Source organism: Podarcis gaigeae (genome assembly GCF_964106915.1).
Source record: "Podarcis gaigeae genome assembly, chromosome: 7".
Classification (NCBI taxonomy): Eukaryota; Metazoa; Chordata; class Lepidosauria; order Squamata; family Lacertidae; genus Podarcis; species Podarcis gaigeae.
Window position 1 is genome coordinate 47,311,235 of NC_139683.1, and position 21,496 is coordinate 47,332,730.

General features: G+C 43.5%; 1 protein-coding gene across 8 annotated transcripts in view; it reads right to left on the minus strand.

Annotated features, from left to right (window-relative positions):
- DLGAP1 (DLG associated protein 1) overlaps nt 1-21,496 on the minus strand; it is a 287,890-nt gene that overhangs the window by 54,528 nt on the left and 211,866 nt on the right. For all 8 annotated transcript variants that reach the window (XM_083748326.1, XM_083748327.1, XM_083748324.1 and 5 more), the window contains 2 exons: nt 19,326-19,503; nt 14,203-14,443 (listed from right to left, as the gene is read on the minus strand). In XM_083748326.1, coding sequence (XP_083604452.1) covers nt 14,203-14,443; nt 19,326-19,503 — 419 coding nt within the window. The remainder of the gene's footprint in view (nt 1-14,202; nt 14,444-19,325; nt 19,504-21,496) is intronic.

Consider the following 21,496-nt stretch of genomic DNA (forward strand, 5'->3'; position numbering starts at 1 on the left):
CCAGGAGGCTAGAGCTATGGAAAAGCGGGAAGGAAAGGGGGAACGTTGGAAGGACTTCCGCATTCCAGAGATTCCGGAGCAGCCTTTCCCGCCAGCAGAGCCGATGGAACTTGGAACAGCGCGCGCGCGCGCAGTTTCAAACACCAGTGAAGGGCGGAAGAAGGAGGGAAAGAGCGGCAAGAGATGCTATCTCTGCCAACAGCCAGGTCACTTTGCCAGAGTCTGTCCGCAAAGGAAGGAATGGCAAGGGATGGCGGGAACTGTTGGGGGGAAGGAGGAAGAAGAAATCACGGAGCAAGTAAAAGCCAACGCCTGGTTGCCAACATCAGGGCACAGCAGCCAGGCCAGGGAGTAGTGAATGTGCCCACGCCAGAACCTCCAAGACCAGCGCTTGTGATAGAGGTGTTGCTGGAACTGGCAAACGGACACCCACTGAAGATAAAAGCGCTATTGGATTCAGGTAGCTCATGTAATTTCATGAGTAAGGAGTTTGCAGCTGAACACCAGATACAGACTATCCCATTAAGTAAGCCTTTGCAGGTTACCACGATTGATGGGAGGGAGCTGTTGGGAGGAGAAGTGAGCCAACAGACTGTACCAATGATAATGAGGGTGGCAAGACACACAGAACTGATAGCGTTTAACGTAGCCACCTTGGGAGGAGCTCCTATTATCTTGGGTATGAGCTGGCTGGCGCTACACGATCCGCTAGTAGGCTGGCATCAGAGAGTGGTTTCCTTTGGATCAGCACATTGCCTAGAACACTGCAAGGAGGGAGAGGCTCAGGCAGGGGCCAGGGCCACTCTAGCAGGGATGGAAGTGATGGACAAGGGGAAGGTGCCACCACAATACGCTGACTTGATGGACGTCTTTAGCGAAAAGGAAGCAGATAAACTGCCCCCGCACAGACCCTTTGACTGTCAAATTACCTTACTCCCAGGAGCACAATTGCCAGTGGGCAAGCTGTATGCAATGTCAGACAGTGAGATGCAGGAGTTAAGGGAGTTCATTGACAAGAACCTCAAGCGAGGTTTCATCAGAGAGTCACGAGCGGTGGGGGGCAGCCCAGTGTTCTTTGTGGACAAAAAAAACACGGGCAAGCCCAGGCTTGTATGTGATTTTCAGGGCCCTAAATGCAGTGTCAGAACCAGTGACTTTCCCTATGCCTAGAATTGATGACATTCTAACACGGGTGAGAAAAGGGAAAATTTTTACCAAGCTGGACCTTAGGGGGGCATATAACTTGATACGTGTGAGAAAGGGGGATGAGTGGAAGACCACTATGTTCACCCCCTTGGGGGCTTTTGAGTACCGGGTTATACCTTTCGGATTACAAGCGGGCTCCGCCTGCTTTCAATCATTCATGAATCACATCCTGGGGCCACTGCTCTACAAGAACTGCGTAGCGTTCTTAGATGACGTCCTGGTGTACTCAGAGAATGAGGAGCAGCATGTGCGAGATGTAAGAGAGGTACTGAGCAAGCTGCGAGAAAACCGGCTGTGGGTGAAACTGGAGAAGTGTCAGTTTCATACCAGGGAGGTGGAATTCCTGGGGTACCGGTTGTCTGACAAGGGATTGGCCATGGATCCCAGCAAGGTTCAAGCGGTACTGGAATGGAAAACACCAAAGACCAAGAAGGACGTGCAAAGGTTCCTGGGCTTCGGAAACTTCTATAGGAAGTTCATCAAAAACTTTGCCCATTTAACAGCGCCAATCACGGATTGTCTTAGTAGCAAAAAGAAATTTGTTTGGACGGAAGAAGCGCAGCGGGCGTTCGAACGTTTAAAGCAGGCGTTTGCGTCGGAAGAGCAACTTTTGCACGTGGATCTACAACAACCAATGAGAGTGGAGACTGACGCGTCAGACCGAGCGGTGGGGGCCGTTCTTCTCCAGCCGGGAAAAGATACGTCTGAATGGAGACCGTGTGCATTCTTCTCGCGGAAGTTGAACAAATCCGAGAGGAACTACACAGTATACGACCGAGAACTGCTCGCCATTCATGAAGCATTCCGGAAATGGCGGCACTTGCTGATTGGGGCGCAGCACAAGGTTCAAGTCCGAACTGACCACAAAAATCTGGAATACTGGAGAACAGCCCGAGTGCTGAACCAGAGACAAGTGCGATGGGCCCAGGAGTTCTCCAAATTCCACTTTGAGATTCGTTACGTGCCCGGCTCCGAGAACGTGAGGGCGGCCGCTCTTTCCAGGAAACCTGAGTACTTAGAGGGGGAGGGAGCGCCTGAGGCAAGGCATGTAATCCCTGAAGACCGCTGGGTGTGTGGGGCGGCATTGGTGGGGCAGAGGGAACTGATAGAGGGTACTGAGAACGATGAATACGCCCAAGAGAAACTCAGAGAGCTCAGGAGGACAGAGGAGAACACAGGGGGGTTTGAAGAAAAGAACGGGGCGTTGTATTACAAAGGGGCACTGTACATACCCGATGGGGAACTGAGGGGCAGAGTACTCAAGCAGTTGCATGACAGCCCCACAGCGGGACATTTTGGACAGCACAAAACCATGTGGTTGGTTACCAGGGAGTTTTGGTGGCCCAAGGTGAGGGAGGACGTACGGGAATATGTCAGGGGTTGCGACAGGTGCCAGCGAGCGAAAGGAGAGAGGGTGGCGCCAGCGGGGCTATTACAACCCTTACCCACGCCAGAAAGGCCATGGGAGGCAGTATCCATAGATTTTATGACGGACCTGCCAAAATCCAAAGGCAAAACAGCTGTCATGGTGGTGGTAGATCTATTAACCAAGATGTGTCATTTTATAGCTTGTTCACATGCGGTCACAGCGGAGGAAACCGCCAAGTTGTTTGTAGAACATATTTTTAGGTTGCATGGCACCCCCTTGAGGGTTTTGAGCGACAGAGGGAAACAATTTACTTCCAGGTTCTGGAGGAAACTTATGAGCTTATTGCACGTAGAACTCAATTTCTCAACTGCCCGGCACCCAGAAACAAATGGGCAAGCGGAAAGGGCAAACGGGATTTTACAACAATACCTGAGGTGTTATGTAAAAGACAGAGAAAATGATTGGGTGGATAAGTTACCTCTAGCAGAATTTGCCTACAACAACGCGGAGAACGTGTCCACAGGGATGAGTCCCTTTCTGGCAAATTATGGGTGTCACTCCCGGGCATTCCCAGGAGAGGGAGGGGAGAGGTGGAGCGTGCCGGCGGCGGAATATTTTTTTTAAGAGATGGAAGCGATCCACCGTCAGCTTCAACTTAACTTAGAGAAAGCCAAGGAAGAATATAAGAAGCAAGCAGACAGAAATAGGAGGGAAGGTGAAACTATAAGGGTGGGAGACCGGGTGTGGTTATCCACCCAAGGACTACCGTTCAAGGGCGGGAGTAAGAAATTGAGACCCAAAAGATTGGGACCCTTTGAGGTCATACAGCAGGTCAACCCAGTAGCATTCAAACTCAGGCTGCCCAGTCACATGAAATTACACCCAGTATTTCACAGGTCATTACTGTCGCCGTACCGAGAGGGACGTGAGTGGGGGGGAGCGTGAGAGAGAGGCCACCCAAACGCTCGTGATAGAAGAGAGAGAGCGCGACATGAACGTGGCAGGAATCATTGATTCCAGGTGGAAGGGGAATCAGGTGGAATATCTGGTAGAATGGGAGGGGGAAGTAGAGTCGGAAAACACTTGGGTACCAGCAGAGATAGTCAATGACGAGGTCTTAATAGAAACATTTCATCAGCGTTTCCCAAGAAAACCGCAACCCGTGGCACGATTTAGAAGGGAACACTTTGGGACCACCGATGAGGAAGGAGAGTTTGAAGGGTTCCCAGAGTCAGGGGTGGGTGAGGAAGCCGACTCCGACGAAGAAGAGGAAGACGGGGAGAGAGACGGTACGCCGTGGCTAGAAGTGTTTGAATCCTCGGACGACGAGGAGAGTTCCTTCAGGGGCTTTCCGCCCTCACCGCCAGTGGGAGAGGAGGCGGGAGGGGGTGAAGGGGGCCCTGGGGGGGAGGTGGATGTCAGGGAACTGCCACCGGAGGGACAGGTGGTGGACAGGCTCCAGGAGAATAGGAGAGAATCTGCAGCAGAGGAAGGAACCAGCAGGGGGAGAGCAGGAGTCACAGCGGAGGGGAGGCTCTGGGATACTTCTAGTGAGAATAGCGAAGAGGTAACAAGACCCCCGTTAGGAACTCCCACCCTTCGCCGGAAACTGTCACGCAGAGAGTCACGAAGGCGCATGTCCGTCAAACAGCTTTTATGTTGGCGTAAATTCCGTAGACGCCCACTGTCAGATTCTACCAGCGACTGACGGAGTCATGCTTTGGGGGCTCCGTTAGTGCCTCGGTTTGGATGACCAGCCAAACCCCAGAGGGATCAAGCTTTTACGCACAAGCAGCTCACTATCCCATCACACAGAGGTCCATTCTTTACCTGAAGCACCACTTTAGCTAATGGAGCCTCCTGCTGCCGCTGCGCCGCCAGAGCACGATTTATGTTCTCATCTTGAAGCAAAGTTCTTAACCCGAGGTACTATTTCTGGGTTAGCGGAGTCTGTAACCTGAAGCGTATGTAACCTGAAGCGTATGTAACCCGAGGTACCACTGTACTTCCTATGACACCAGTGAAAGGTAACAGAAAATATCTCCTCAGAAATCCACACTGCATGAGAGATTCTTGCTCTTTCTTCTAAGTTCACACCAGCTTGGCCTCTCCTACATTGAAAACACACCCTTTCACATAGCCACATTTCATTGGATGCCAGGATTGGACACCCACCCTCCCTCCCTTGTGTTCTGAATGGAGGAGAGATGCAAAGGGTTTCTCTCTCTGAGCAAGCCTGACAGTGGCTGGTATTAAGTATCCCGCCACACTCCCCCCCTGTTGATGTGTCAAGTTAAATGGGGGGCATGCCAGGACCATGCTGTAGTTCTATCGCCTTTTCGCTCTTATAGATGTAGTAGTCAATTTGGGAAATGTCACCCCCCCCCACAGCAACTGGTGCCCATGGCACTTTCTCAATACTCCAGATGTATCCATTTGTCCCAAAAGGTTTTGGTGAGAGAAAGAGACACAGCTAGTCAGTCCTTACCCAGAGGTGCAGTAGACTACACAGAAACTTGGGTCTTTCAGAGCCCTTGTGACCTATGTGGAAGAGTCCACACACTGCCCTACAAATGCATAAGTGAGACAGGGTTGCTTTGCAGTAATTTTTAAACAATCTGCTCCAATTCTTTCATGCTAGACAGATATTATTTATTTTTAAACATAAAGTGGCGTGTGCTAATTCTGCATTTGGTATCTAAAACACTGAGTAGAATACTGAGTGGATTTGCAAAGAGGGTGTTGCCTCTGGCCAATTCAAGAGAGACGTGGAAAATCCACTTTAGCAGCTTTTCCCACAATTACAAAGTTATGCCATTTCCCATTTGAGAGGCCGAGATATAAAAGAGGCTAGATGGTGCCGATATCAGATGACTATCTCCATCTCAATATTTTCTAATCTAAAAGTTGAAGGCAGGCAACCTTTGATTACTGTACTCTGTATTTGTAGCATCTTGTTCAGGAACCCATTTTCAGGGTAAAGCCAATCTAAACTTGGACCTGTGCCAGTCAGATTACTGGCAAGGCTTTATACAATGCAGAATGCAATTAGAAAAAGGGAAATCAGAAACTCACAATACCAGGGATAGCTGATTCTCTCTAGCTCAACTTGATAGAGATTAATGGCAATTTTGCAGCTGAAGTCTGTGTCAATCACATACTATCTTTCAGGATGAACATGAAAAAGGGACACTGAATGAAGGATATTAAGGTCCCTCCACATATACCAAAATGATGCAGATTCTTGTGGAAAGAATACAACATTGTCTCTTCCGCTGTGGCTTTATCATTAAAAAAAAAATCAACCTAAAGTTTTAAGAATAATTTACATAAGCGAGCCTGCAGTTCAATACTTCTCCAGGAAGACACTAAGAAGGAGACATTGTGGTTACTAATGTTCCAGACTCACAGTCAGTAGAGTCCTCATATTCCTTCCCTCAGATTCTCTAGCCCTCCTAGAAGGAAAGTTATGAAGCAAAATGTGCAGGTACCCTTCTAAGCAATTTCTGTGAGATGAGCCAACCTGGCTGCTCCTGCCTGTTAGTGATTTTAGCAAATGAGTTAAGTGAGAGCTGTGACTGATGAGTGAATAGTTTGGACATCAGCCAATAGGAATCCCTGTGGTCCCAAAGAGCTGCTGTTTCCCCCCTCCCCTTTAGTACACTTTCTTTGCTTCTTTCTCATTTTCTAGACCTTGGAATATATATACTTTGCTCTTCCTTTTCCTCCAGCAACTAGGAGGCTTCTTTCTTCTGGTGGGTTTGCCTGAGATCAAGTACTCCTTAAATGTTTTCTGCGAGTCTTACTACATAATATGCATGGATGGATGTTAAAGACCTTCCCATGTCAGGTGCAATATGTAAAAACTTTGAAGAGAGACTTAGGTAGGTCTACTCAGATGTAAGTCCCTTTGTGTTCAGTTGGGCTTACATCCAGGTTAGTGGGTACAAGATTGCAACCTCAGCTTTGGTTTAGGGTTGGCACTGAGGGAAAGGAGGGTTTTTTGCATGTTGAATACAGCTGTTAAAATTCAACAGCCTCTTCCAGTATGGAAATACAATTGGGGGAAAGCATTACTTGTTCATTTTCTGTCTGTTAGAGACAGTATTATATGCATGGTCACTGATTTATTTTTGGGTCCTCCACTCCAGTTGCAAAAGAGGACATAAATTTGCATATGACACAAAGCCCAATCCACATACAGTGTGCTGAGCCCAGAAAATCTTGTTAGCACCCCTGCTCAAAGTCAGTGTGTTTTCAACTCAAGCTGTGTATTCTCGCCTTCCCCTTTAATGCACACAAACTCTTGAAATTGCATTGAAAAACGTTCAGTTAACAGAGACTTCAATAAAAAGAAGTCTTTGGGGACGATTTCTGCGAACAAGGTCTCTCAGAGTAGAGACTTGGGTTAAATGTTCTCCAATAGATTAAAAGCATTTTGAGTAAGGCTAACAACAAGGTTTCCCTAGATGTATTATGCACTGACTAAGTGGATGGCTATAAATTTAGCTAAAAAACAACACTAAAAATAAACAAACTGTCACAACATTTTGAATTAGCCCTTTGGACAATTCCTTCATATTGAAAATTAACTTTGCCTTTTCAGTGGGGCTAACACTGCCTCTGAATTGCATATTTCCTGTCCTGGAAACAGAAATGCTTGTGGGCTCACAAGGCTCATGACGAGACCCAAAGGTTATTCTCTGCCTTAAGACTGAAATGTGAGCCAGAAGATAATACAAGCCAGTACACTAAGCCTCCTTCTAACCTAGTCCACTTCCCTCATTTCCCAACTCCCACTAAGCTTTACTGATGCAATGGTGAAGGAGGAAAAGAGCGAGCCTTCCCCCTTCCCCTCTGTGACAACTGAGATACTGATGGTTTCTCATAGTCCCTGGTGCTTGCTATGCTGCCTTATGTTAGGGAGAGACTTCCGTCTCCACCTCCATCCACTACTGCCACAGCAGAAATAAAGGTAAATGGGAAAGAAGATACTTGGAGGGATAGGGAGGCAGGTAGGGTTTGTTTGGAGACTCACTGGGTATTTGCAGGTAGGGCTCTGACCCTGCTGAGGTCCCAGTGATATCAAGTCTGAGTACAAGAGAGGCTGATTCAGGGTTGGATTAAACCAATCTAGTTTTGTGAGTTTCTGAAGAACAGTTTAGTTTGCCTGACTCTAGCTTGGAATGTGGTGAGGGTACCCTCTTTCTACATACATGAAAGTTATATGTAGAATGATCATGGGCAGCGATACCTCTACAGTATTACTGCAAACAACCTATTCAGCTCTCATCTGTACATGGACACAGTGAGGCTGGGACTACACAACTTTGTGTCCTTGCCATCTTCTGCAGCCTTTTCTTCTGCACAGTGCTGGTCCATGGCACATACCTTGTCCCTCACAGGATTCTTAACGAGAAAGGGACAGCCATTTATTTTGAGAAAGATGCAGAGTGGGTAGTTAAACCCTTAGCTCTGTGAAAGGATACTTCATACTCAAAAATCACCCTTATGTAATCCAGACGACAGTATGTCTCAAGCTAAGAGAAGAAGGGCCAAACTAAGAACGCCTGTGGCACAAGGAATATCCTTTTTTAATGACAGGGCTTTGAGAAAGCAGAGATTTTAAGTAGTGGCACAAAGCTATAGTAAAACAATGCTCAAAGAATTTTGCTGACAAGGAAACAAATGACAGCTTACAGCTCGCCTTTTGAGATTTAAGCTTTCATTAGCGCAAGAGCCGCAATTGACATTTATATGAGAAGGATATCGAAAGGCGGCCTATATAGACTCCAGTTGTTTGAAAAGTTCCCTTCCCATTCTCAAACCACCTGCATCTAGAGAGGAGGAAAATGTCTTTGTAACACCAGGTGCAAGCAAATTATGTTCCAAGCATGTACAGCTGGAAGTTAAGGACACTCAACGTATTCACTAAAACAGCATAATTTGCAAAAACATAAAAACACAAAACCAGAAAAACCCAACTGAACAAAAACTTCACCCGCTCTGCCAAAAAGAGGGACACACCAGAGAATGAACAAATAGCCTCCAGAAGGTGGAGGCCCTAATGATTTCAGTCTCAGGTATGTTTACGATCTTAGGGCAAGATAAATAGACCTGCAACAGCTATAGCTTCCTCCAGCCATAGAGGTTATCTTGTTGACTGGCTACATATAATATAACAATTTTACTCCCTCTCAAAGAAATACCCAGTTCTATGCAGCAGTTATCATGTGGTTCTGAGAACGAGATTAACATCTACAGAAATCAGATGAACGGGTTAATCAAAATTAAGTCTATAGCATAAAACAGATATCTGTCTGTTACGACTTTAACTAGGGATACTTCCAGCTTTAATAATAATGCTACATTTTCCTGCATAAACAGTAACTTGAGAGGATTTCCTCTCTGCATTATTAAAAAAACAACCCACCACCTTATTATGTCTTTTTTATTGCAGGGATCTGAAACAGCTTCAAAATTATACTTGTGTACTATGTTGCAATTTCAAGGCAGGAGAATAGGGACACATTTATCATTTCTGGGATTTAGAATGATGGTTTTTGTTGTTGTTGTAGGTTTCCTCTGGGTTTTCCTTTATGGCATAACAAAAACAAATGAAAATGTTTGCTCTGAGAACTGCTTAATAATGCATGCACCCAATAGCCCACAGCATCTCATTGGGGCAATTAGTGTTATGGACTGTTGCATAAAGTCATATTTAAGAGGTCTGAAAATTTCTGGTATGCACTGTATCAGGTAAATAAATATGTAACATGGGAACTCTGAATTGGGAATTGCTGACATGATGAAACAGTGATAACTTCAAATGTCTTATTCATGCACAAGAAAGCATTGCAGAAGTGTTGAGCGCATTAAATCTACTTCTTAAAAAATTCACAATCTTTTTATTTCAATTACAATGTGGCCCTAAGTACTACTATAATTATGGATACTGAGCTAAACCTCTTTCCCCAAACCCTGGTCCCCCAAAGGCCAGGCCCTTCCGTCTGCACAAAACTGAATTTTGGTTGTCCACTGCTAAGTCTACAGAGCTGACTGCTTTTGGGAAATTGATCTTGTTGCCATCCTATATTATTCTGTATCATTTCATACCTCACTGAATTGGCCCCAGGATTCCTGAACTGGGTGTTTCTGGAGTGATTTTATGACATGTTAAGCCATGGCAGGTGCTTCATTAGGAGAAAAAAAGAAAAGAAACCTTTCCTATCTGTGGCTACAATTACAAAGGAACCCAAAGAAAAGAAAAGAAAAGAAAAGAAAGCCGTTCAAAGAAATACACTAAGAATAGTCACTGAATATGGAATGCTATTATGTGAAACCACTGATACACTTTTGTCTTGAACAGAGTGTTCTGTTTTGGAACACAGGAAACATAAAGGTCAACAAAATCAATTAAGAGTCTGCCCTGAAAGATGAAATTGAAAAAGTACTAGCTTGCAAGAATTATCTCCAGAGGAAGGACATTTTCTGAAACCGGAGTCCTATCAGAGCAGAAACTTAGAGACACTTTATGTTGTGTATGTGCATGATTACTCAAAAGGGGATGGTTCATTGAGGAATGTGTGACTTAACCAGCAAAAAGTAATGTCTTTGTTGCTATGTGGAGAGGTATGATTCTGTCCGTGGTGCTGAAACACCTGCAAGTTACTGCTTGATGATAAATATGCAGAACATATGGGGAATCTCAACCAAATATGGCCCTCCGAACCTTTCCCCTACTGATGGCTAACTCCCAAGGCCACATTCCTCACTCGTCCTGCTCTGAACTCTTGAGTGCTTTTGCCTGGCTTCAAGGTGTCCTTGTACTGTGATAATGCCTTTTGCTGCCTAGATGAGGGGTAGAGAATCTCCAGTCTATGGGTCAGATCTGATCTGCCAGGCCTTCTGATTTGGCCTGCTAGACTATTTTAGGCAAGCCACACCCACCCTGTCTATTCCCGACATCAAATATGATGCCACGTAAAGATGGCTTGGTCAAAAGGAGCTTTGCAGGCACTGCTGATTGGAAGGGCCTGCAGAGCCTTGTTGTGCAGCATTTCCCAAGGACATGACAGCCAGCTGTTTATCTAGCACTTGAGAACTGCTCTGCAAAGTTCTTTGCCAGCCCTCTGCTCAGCTGGCTGATTGTTGTGCATTTTGGAACTTTGACAGCTGTTATTATGCCTTCAGAAGATTGGCAGGTTGTGCCATGTGAACTGTCATTGCCTCCCACTGGAGATGTCAGAACAGAGCCTAGGCCTTCTCTGGCAACTATCCACATTTCCCCAAAGAGCCCCAACTCACACTTTGACTCCACCAGAGTCAATAAAGCTAGTTGTGTTCAAACTCATGGACTTTGCAATACGATTGCTCCACTCAGTATCCGTGGCCAGCTCACCGTAGAGTGCACCAAGCAGGTGGAATACCCAGGGAAAGAGAGGGCATAAAATAGTTTATTACAGCTTTCATGCAAAGTAAGGATAAAACTTTAAGATATGTTCAGAGGAAGCTGAAAAACTGTTTGTCAAAAGAGTCTGCATGGTTCAGTTCCTCCTGTCTTTTCATGTAAGTCCAAGACGTGATCTGCTCCGTGGGTTCATTATATAGTTGTTTCAAACTAGATTTGAATACACATTCCTCTTTACTAATGGGTAGGTGACCTTGGAAAGGTCATTCTATTTTAGATTCAATGGCAACACACTGTATTCATGATGGATAGTCGCTGAAAATCTCTCACTTCAGGAAATTTGAAACTTTGTCTTGCTTATCTCCAAAAGCCAATGTATGTCAGCTGGGGGAGGCTACCACATATAATCTCTCTCAATTTGTGTTATTTTAGCTAGACCTGTATAGAACTATTCCTGCATTCATTTATTTTAACTCTCAGTGGACACAGATAACCATTTTGTTACAGGCTCGAGCCCAAGTTCCTTTTATGCTTCATTGTAAACCAGATGCACTTCTCTGATGCTGTTGGTGCTCACTCTTTAACACTGAAGCAGTAATGATGGCAAGACCACCAGGACTAGTACTATAGCTTTGCCTGCTATATTTCTAGAAAGCACTTCCTTGGAGCAATCTTGCAGAGCCTAATGTTGCCAACATTTTCCTGCACAGCTTCTGTGTCACAACTCATTTAAAGTCTGCATGGAAATGCAGTGATGGGGAAAACTGCACCTGTTGATTCTCCGCTCCTCACCTGTTAATGAAGAAATTAAAGCACCTAAAAACCAAAAAGGTGGCAGTCTTAATGGGGTCCTTAACTGAAGGTAGAATTAGTGGAGATAGCACCAGGCAAGCATGAGTCAGTATGACTGAGCCTGTATGCATGTGATGAAACTTCATCATTTGAGAAAAGGCAACTAAATTTGCAACTGCTGCCCTTTCTTTCAGGTGCAGACATTATGTGCCTTTGCCACTTTTGGCCTGAAGTACTGCAGCAAGCCACATGGGGATGCACTTGAAGCTCGTTCAGCAATCACATCTGGTTCAGATTGCAGCTGCCACCCTGCTAAGTGGTGCTAGGAAGCTGAAGGTATTAAGCTAATTTTTCAACAACTGCATTGACTTCCTACTCCCTCTGAGCCAAGTTCAACATGATGAGTTTAGTCTATAAAGCTCTAAGCAATTTCAGTTTGAGCATTTTCTGTCCACAGGAGCCTAGAGCAAAACCTATGCTTTTCCATTTCCAATTATATTTCTACAGTAACAGGCCAATAATCCTCTTCTTTCCAATTGCTTTGATGTGGGAAGAGCAACAAATGTTTTAGGGTGATGACCGCCTTTTACACACACCCATATGGTATCACACACATTTTCTTTTGAACAGCAACAATGGAGTCTTTATAGGTGCTTTGTTGCTTAAAGATATAAGCAGTGTTTTACTATGGTTTTTTATATATATATTGCAAAAGGTCTTTCAATGAAAATCTGTTGCTGCAAGGCATCACTGAATTCAACAAACCTTGATAATGTCAGAAATCTCTTGCAAAGCTCATCAGCCACAACCTCTCTCCTAAACCTGGGCATGATTGATCAGGAATGTCAAATCCTTTGGCTGTAAATGGTGCCTATATGTTTAAGGGCTCTGAGGCAGTGATACTGCAACTACAATCTCTCCTGCCTAATTCTTCCACCAGTCCCTTTGAACAGCCTCCTGCTGAACCTGCTACAATTCCCATCATCCCTAGCTAACAGGACCAGTGGTCAGGGATAATGGGAATTGTAGTCTCAAACATCTGGAGGGCCGGAGTTTGCCAATGCCTGGTCTAACATATCCTTCCTACTAAAAGAGACCACAATATTTAAACCTCTCCAAGTTGAAGGCCAAAAGCCTGGATGGAAAAATGTATCGTGATGATAATGCATACCACGTACCTTACAATGAATCTATGAAGTGTCATTATTGAATGATGAAATCACGCAAACCTTTTTAAATTCCACATTTGTATTTGAGTTTCAAAGAGCAAGGTCATTACCAGACTGCACACTAATTTATCCCTCATATAAAAAGTTAGAAGTTACACAAGTATGAAGAAGAAGAAGAAGAGTTTGGATTTGATATCCCGCCTTTCACTCCCCTTCAGGAGTCTCAAAGCGGCTAACATTCTCCTTTCCCTTCCTCCCCCACAACAAACACTCTGTGAGGTGAGTGGGGCTGAGAGACTTCACAGAAGTGTGACTGGCCCAAGGTCACCCAGCAGCTGCATGTGGAGGAGCGGAGACACGAACCCGGTTCCCCAGATTATGTGACTGCCGCTCTTAACCACTACACCACATTCCTACAGATGAGTAGAAAGACAAACAAACCCTTTCTTTTGTTCTGAACTATCCCTGTTTTCTGTTCACCACAACAGGCTCAATTTTTGTCTGAAACAATCTGATTTGAAGGATTTCTACATACCAAACACAGGCTTGCAATGCTGAGAATAGATTGGGGGTGGGATAACTGATATTGCTGTCACATACCCTGTACAGCTTTCACATGCATTTGTTGAGCTAGTCAGTGTGAAAATTTCTATATATTGCACATTTCCCAACTATACAATAATCCGAAATTCAGTCTGAAAGGCATTTAATGCACAGCATCTGTACATAGAGAGCTACAATTCCTATATTGTACATACAATGTGGGCATTCAGAAAACATACACTAAGTTTGTGTGCCAACAGCATGAAGATGCAATCTGGAACTCATCTTACATGTGTTATGAAACATGTGTTATGAAAGTGATAGGAAATTGCCAAGAATAAATGTGTATTTATGAAATGTTATTAGTGACAAATACTGTACTCCCTTTTTTAAAAAAAAGGTAAATAATAAAGTTTTCAAATTTCTGGAGCACACATACCATCACCCTCTCCACATGTACAACTTTATCTCTCTGCAGTTCTCCTCATTAATCCATCTTTTCCCCAGACTGGCTCATCTCTCCACACACCCATGGAAGCAAACCAGAGGTTTTTACACTGTTCTCAGTGTTTCTGCTCTGGGAATGCCTATGAGAGTTCCAAGCAAAAGAGTGGAAGCCTGAAAGCGGTCTACGGGGAGAATGCTGGGAATCAGTGTTCAATGGTACCTCGGTTCAGCCCATTTCTGTCTTATTTGTTTTGTAAGTTACTCACCAGTGCTGCTTTGGATGGTCCTCACAGTGGTGGTTGTGCGTGGGGGGGACGAGGACCTCAGTGACAAACATTCATCATCTTGGGAACAGCCCTTTTCGATGGCTCTCACGTAGCTGTGGCTCCTCATGCGGAAGCAGCCTGGCATTGGCAGATCCAGGGCCTCTACTGCTTGAGACTCCAGCTCACTGAATACAGACTCGCAGACTGATTCAAACTGACCATTTACTTCCATCTCACTCACCTGCAGGCAAAGAGAAGGCAGTTTAATTATATCCAAGAGAGCCGTCTAGCTTACATTACCATCAAATACCAAAGGGGAAAAGACAGAACAAAACTTTACATCCCCATGATAAAGCATCACAAAACAGGTAAGAAGATATATTTTACCAGGCTCATTTCCTCTTGGATCACTCCAGCTTTCGAAACATACATACATATCAATGAAACACTTGCATGATCCAGCACCAAAGAGTATCAGCTTAACTATTTTGCATTTTTGTATTTTGTATTCTAGTGTCTAGAATATGGTGGAAACTGCCTATATCAAGCACAAAAGATCTATCCTGGCAAAGTAGCAAAGAACCAGCTGAAAGCTTAATTATGCAAAGCCACAGTTAAGTCCCCCAAGCTTTAAAAGTCATATTCCAGCACTGGTGTCATCTTTAATTAAATTAAAAGGATAATTTCTAATCTGAAATTTGTAGAGAATAAAATCTCAAAGCACCATCATTTGAGAGAGGAAGAGAGAAAAGGTTTTTTTTAAAGTTTCTTTTTTTAAAAAAACCACAGAGTATCATACTTGGTTTCTAAGCTGCCTAAATAGCCTGAATTTTATTAAAGCATTTGACACAACAGCATGTACAGTTGCTCAGTCAGCTGTTTATTATGGTGAAACAACCAATAAGACAAAATGCAAAGTATAAAACGCGAAATCACAGCTTCAGTAAAACAAACTAGGTTGTATTGAGCAAAGTCATCCTGCTAGTGTAAGGTTTTCATAGAATCATAGAATCATAGAGTTGGAAGAGACCACAAGGGCCATTGAGTCCAAGCAGGAAACACCATCAGAGCACTCCTGACATATGGTTGTCAAGCCTCTGCTTAAAGACCTCCAAAGAAGGAGACTCCACCACACTCCTTGGCAGCAAATTCCACTGTCGAACAGCTCTTACTGTCAGGAAGTTCTTCCTAATGTTTAGGTGGAATCTTCTTTCTTGTAATTTGGATCCATTGCTCCGTGTCCACTTCTCTGGAGCAGCAGAAAACAACCTTTCTCCCTCCTCTATGTGACATCCTTTTATATATTTGAACATGGCTATCATATCACCCCTTAACCACCTCTTCTCCAGGCTAAACATGCCCAGCTCCCTTAGCCGTTCCTCATAAGGCATCGTTTCCAGGCCTTTGACCCTTTTTATTGCCCTCCTCTGGACACATTCCAGTTTGTCAGTGACCTTCTTGAACTGTGGTGCCCAGAACTGGACACAGTACTCCAGGTGAGGTCTGACCAGAGCAGAATACAGTGGCACTATTACTTCCCTTGATCTAGATGCTATACTCCTATTGATGCAGCCCAGAATTGCATTGGCTTTTTTAGCTGCCGCGTCACATTGTTGGCTAATGTCAAGTTTGTGGTCAACCAAGACTTCTAGATCCTTTTCACATGTACTGCTCTCAAGCCTGTGCAATGGGACTTCCTCTTCCTGTCCCTGCCTCCAATCTGCTTTGGAGGGTTGTGGGGAAACCCAGAACTGATTTTTTTTTTGGGGGGGGGTGCAGGTGGAACGAGGAAAGGAGAGGGAGAGGTCCTGTTATACAGGCAGAAGCTCTCAAGTTAATGGGATGTTTGTTGGATAAAACATGATTCTACATAAAAAACAACAAGCTAAGAACTAAAAATCATTCAATATGACTCAGTGGGGATTTGAACATGGATTTACCACATTCAAGTCAAGCATGTTAGCCACAATGGCTAATGACTCTGTCCTGATGAACACGTTATCTTGGCCTTGTTTCATTTCTCATCCTTTCACTGTCTATTGCAGTGTGCAAATGTTTTACTCAGATACACTCCAGTCTTTAATTGCCTGCCCGTTAGCATTTTCCTTTGCCATAAGTTGCATTTGATGGGTTCTTCCTGAGAAGGAACTGGGATTCTTTTGCCTCTGGGCCCAAATTTCAAAGCAAGCAAGCAAATAATAAAGGGCCAGACAAGATGTAATGGAAAATGCATATCTGCTGCTGAAAATGACTGGCACACATCCGTTTCTATATTTCCCATCCGTAACATCTAGAAATGTTGCTTCACCACAGCAACATCACTGGCAGCCCACATTGTGATGCAGGAGTGAAGGACACAAAATGCTATGATGTTACAATGGATATAACTTCTATCTGTTACCTGGGGTAGAAGGAGAATGCAATGCAATGTAATGTGGTTGCTTTTGATGATACATTTCCCATAACATCTATCTTGGCCCTAAATGCTTAATGTCAATGAAAGAATTTCTGACTGCACTGCTAAGACCCACTAGTGATCCTCTAAAAACCCTCAAGCAAGCTAAAAGCTGCCAATCATTGCCACTAGTGACACAAACAGCTATTAAATGACTGAGTTTTGAGCCAAGATGGGGGGGGGGGGCTGGGATGACAGATGGTTTCTATTCAAAGACAAAACAGAATTCAACCACTTAATAAGCCGTTGTGTCACATTGTGTTCAAAAAGCAAGGCTGGCAACCACATTGTGGGCCCAAAGGTTTACAGGTGGGTTGTAGCTTAGCAGGGGAAAATTATCCTGCAGCATCACAGAAGAATCCATTTGTGAATATGTATGTGTGCACGCACACTTCGGTTCCTTAAATAAAAATGCCTCTCTCTTCAGTTGTTTTGTGCCAGCTGGCTTTCAAGCTTCCGCCTTCCACACTAGCAGTGGGTGTATTGGTAAAGTAGGAATGAATTCATTTAGTACTGCCAACTTTAAGTACTCAGAAACCATGTGTCAGCCTACCCAGAGAGAGAGAAAGGGTCCTGATGATAAGGTTTGAAATATACATTTGAATCATTTATCCTCTGACTTTTAAAATGCAGGAATCTGCTTTTCCAAGCCTCCAGTCATAGGTGAAAATAAACTTGTTCTGTTTAACAGGGAAGCGAATGAATCATATTGCAGCCATAAGAAAAATACACAGATAATATTACAGTATTCACACATGGAATCACAAGTAACTGTATACAACCACAGATAATTAACAGGCTACTTATTTTCAAGCTATAAATGTATTGCAACTAAATATCTTTAAAACTTTACTTAAGTCTTTTATTTTTATCATTTATTTACATTTTGAGTGGGGGGGAAAAGAAATTAACAAAAACAAAATAATTAAAATCTAGACATAAAAGAAGCACAACAAGGGTGAACAATGATGAATATGGCACATTGTTATGAAAACTTCAGATAGTGAAAGTAAGCCACACAAAATAATTGAGGGGGAAAATCACAAGGCTTCAACATCTATGATTCTATGAAATCACAAGGCTTCAACATCTATACTCTTGTAGTTTTGGGCTTGTGCTGCTGGTGTATCAAGATCCCAGGTATATTCCATCTTGGCTGTGAGTCCTGAAAGACCTGCTCTTTACCTTGCAGGCCTTTTCCCACTTGGCGTGGGAAGGCAGGGCCCTGACTGACTCCAGCTACAAAAACTGAGGCTGCTGAACACACTTTTGGGCTGGGGTGTTGTTTGGCTTTTCTTGGGTGGGCATTTTGCTGTTGGTGTTTCGTATCTTTAAATTTTGTGATTTATATGGAAATTGTTCAGTTTGGTTGTGTTTTGTTTTTCATGTTATATTCTTTATGACCTATTTTGTTGTGTTACACTTATATATAAATATTCCATGTTGTAAGCTGCCTTGAGCATGGCTTGAACTGTGGAAAGGCAGCATAGATTTAAAATATGTATGTATGTATTCAATGAAAGGAGCTCAGATAAGAGGGAAAGGCATCTAGGTTGGCTCTGTCCATAGTAACTTCAAATGGGTGCATCATTTTCTCAAAGAGAAAAGCCCATACTTCAGGAGGAAGATATTTCAAATTACCCAGGGATGGGGTGCTGGGTTGTGTATGTGTGTGATCACAGGGAAAGAATCTGCCTGAGGCAATCTATTCAACAACTCACTCCATGGCTGAAACGGTTAATTTTTACTTGTAAAGTTGGCCACACTTACTCACGCAGCCAGTGTTTCATTAACCTTGGTTGTTGTTTTTAGAAACAATAACTGTGGGAATATTTGTGACATCACTGCCCATTCAGCTAATGTGAGAGACTGAACAGATCCATGTGTGGAAATTTTTCACTTTCTATTATACTGATCAAATATGCATGCAAATCATGCACCAGTCTTGAAATGGGCTACAAATGGAATAAAGAAGCAAGTTATCTAAAAGATGAACAAATGGAGGGGGAACCAAATATACCTATTTCCCTGGAGCGCCACTATCTGTGGATTGTCCTGCACTAACTACAAAACTTTTCTTCAAAGTGGTTTACTTTTCTTAATACATTCCTACCTTGGATCCCAAACGCCTTGGTACTCGGACGTTTTGGCTCCCAAACACCGCAAACCCGGAAATGAGTGTTCTGGTTGGCGAATGTTCTTTAGAACCCAAACGTCCGATGGGGCTTCTGTGGCTTCTGATTGGCTGCAGGAGCTTCCTGCAGCCAATCAGAAGCCACGCTTTGGTTTCCAAACATTTTGGAAGTCAAACAGACTTCTGGAACAGATTCAGTTTGACTTCCAAGGTATGACTGTAGATGTAAATGGCAACTGTGAACATTTCAAAGAAAGTAAAGAGGGAAATAGTGAAGGAGCACAATTATGAACTACATTCAGGTGGTGGTTAAACCTGTTTGCTGCCCCTGGTCAACCCACCCATTGAAATCCAGCCTGTTTCTATCAGCATATGCCCATCATGAGGATGGAAAACTGAGGATTTGGTTTTAAACAAGTGTTTTAAAAAAATCTAGCCATGCAATTAATCACATATTTGCTTTCACTTGAGAACTACTCATGCTGGCAACTGATGCCAACCTTGTTTTCTCAGTTTTGCACACATGTCACTCACCTGACTAATAGTGCTCATGGCCCTCATGTAGCTCTCATTCCGGGAACGAAATTTGGGAGAAGTCAGCAGAGCTGCAGGGTCCAGGCTATCCAAACTTCTATTGATTGAAACTTCGCTCACTGCCCTCAAGTAACTGTGGCTTCGGATTTGAAGCTTTGGAGAATGTTCACTAGATATCCTTGAAGGAAAAAGAGCAGGAAGAAGTCATCCCATCATATCTACGTTTCTAACTGCTGATCAGCTCTGACAATACTTTGCAACATGAGTGAACGTAGGTTCCAAGCAAAATAATGTACAGCCCCCCAACACACACACACACCACACGAAAAAACCCCAAGTATCCTCATGTCATTTATAAATTCAGTACAGTACAGTAGAGGAAGTGGGCTGTTCCAGTTCATTTGCTCAAGTCATCTTCCTTCTAATTCTAAGGACAAGCCTGTCACAACAGCATCATCTGCATCACACTTATTGACAGCACAGTCTAAAGCAAGGCTTCTTGTTGTAATAACCGCCCAAGTGGTTAGTTCCATCATGGCATCTTGACAAGCAGTGCAATAGCATCAGTTTAACACAATGAGACTGCAATAGGTGCCTCTTTTTTTTAAGTGAGGGAAGTATAAAAATAAATTGACTTTTAAAAAAGCATTATTTTTTAGTTTTTGAGAAGCGAACTGTATTCAGTGCTTAAAGTGTGATCCATCTTCCTGTGATTTTGATCACTGCTCTGAGGAAATAAAGAGGAGCGCAGTTGCAGAAACAAGTCATGAACCCTTAAAGAATATCATAGAGGCAACTTCCATGGAATTCTGAACTGATGAAATGGAAGGCAGTAGAACTGAGCAGCTAATGAAAACTGTGGCATATTAAGTCAATTCCTGAAGGACATGGGGCAGAAATAGACATTTGGTAGCATATATATATGGAATAGCCAATGCTGTGTTTTAGAAACATTATTAATATAAAATATTAATGTTTCTAAAGGCTACACCACGAATTCTTGTCTTGCCGAATACCTTTTTACTATTCCTTGGCACTGATGTCTTTCTACGCTTGAAAATAAAAAGTATCCTTTTGCTAAGTTCATGTCAAAAGGCTCGTGGCCTGCTTATCTACCCCCTCACAACAGCAGTCATCAGCACACACCTGCAAAACTTTTGTAGCTATACTTGCATATGAATTGTAGCTTATATAACATACGCAATGATTTGTACAGGTAGTAGATGAGGTCTTTGCTACTTAGTGATTCATTCTGTTCTTAAATTATGGGAAACATCCAAAACAGAAGAATCAATAAGTACTGGAGATCATCACAATCACCATCATCATCATTTGATTTGTATGCCACCTTTCCACAGTTAAAACAATGCTCAAGGCAGTTTACAATATGAAAAGATTTACATAATTGCAAACAGAGCAAAGTAGTCATAAAAATAAATAAAACACATTAAAAACTACAGTGGTACCTCGGGTTAAGAGCTTAATTCGTTCTGGAGTTCCATTCTTAACCTGAAACTGTTCTTAACCTGAGGTATCATTTTAGTTAATGGGGCCTCCCGCTGCCACCGGAGCCCGATTTCTGTTCTCACCCTGAAGCAAAGTTCTTTACCCGAGGTACTATTTCTGGGTTAGCGGGATCTGTAACCTGAAGCATCTGTAACCCGAGGTACCACTGTACATAACCAAACTGAACAATGATACCAGTTATCACAGGTGAAACAACACCCATGACCAAGTAACTTTGTCTCTGGTAAAGGGTCTCATTAAATGAATGTGATAAGAAACCAATGTGTTTCTTGGGTAGGTTCTTCTGACAAGTATACAAGAGACTGAAGTGGAGGTAATCAATATGCTTCTATCTGCAGGGAAATGTAGAGTACAGATAATTGTGAGAACCAAGTTTTACATGAAAGGGTGAGGTTCTGTATGAGGATGTACTTCCTCGGGAAAACATCAAAGCTGATCGGCACATGCTAATCCAGAGGTAATCCACAGATAGTCCCTAGAGATAGTTACTACAAAACAATGATCCAGGACCACTGATTGGGTGAGGGTGGAAGGTGCAAACCATCCCAGGAGACTGAAACCTGTCAAGTGCCTTTGAGTGCGGCTCACTCTATTATTTAAACAGAGCCCACCTGCCCTTGAGCCAAGGTAAAGTGAGGTGGCTG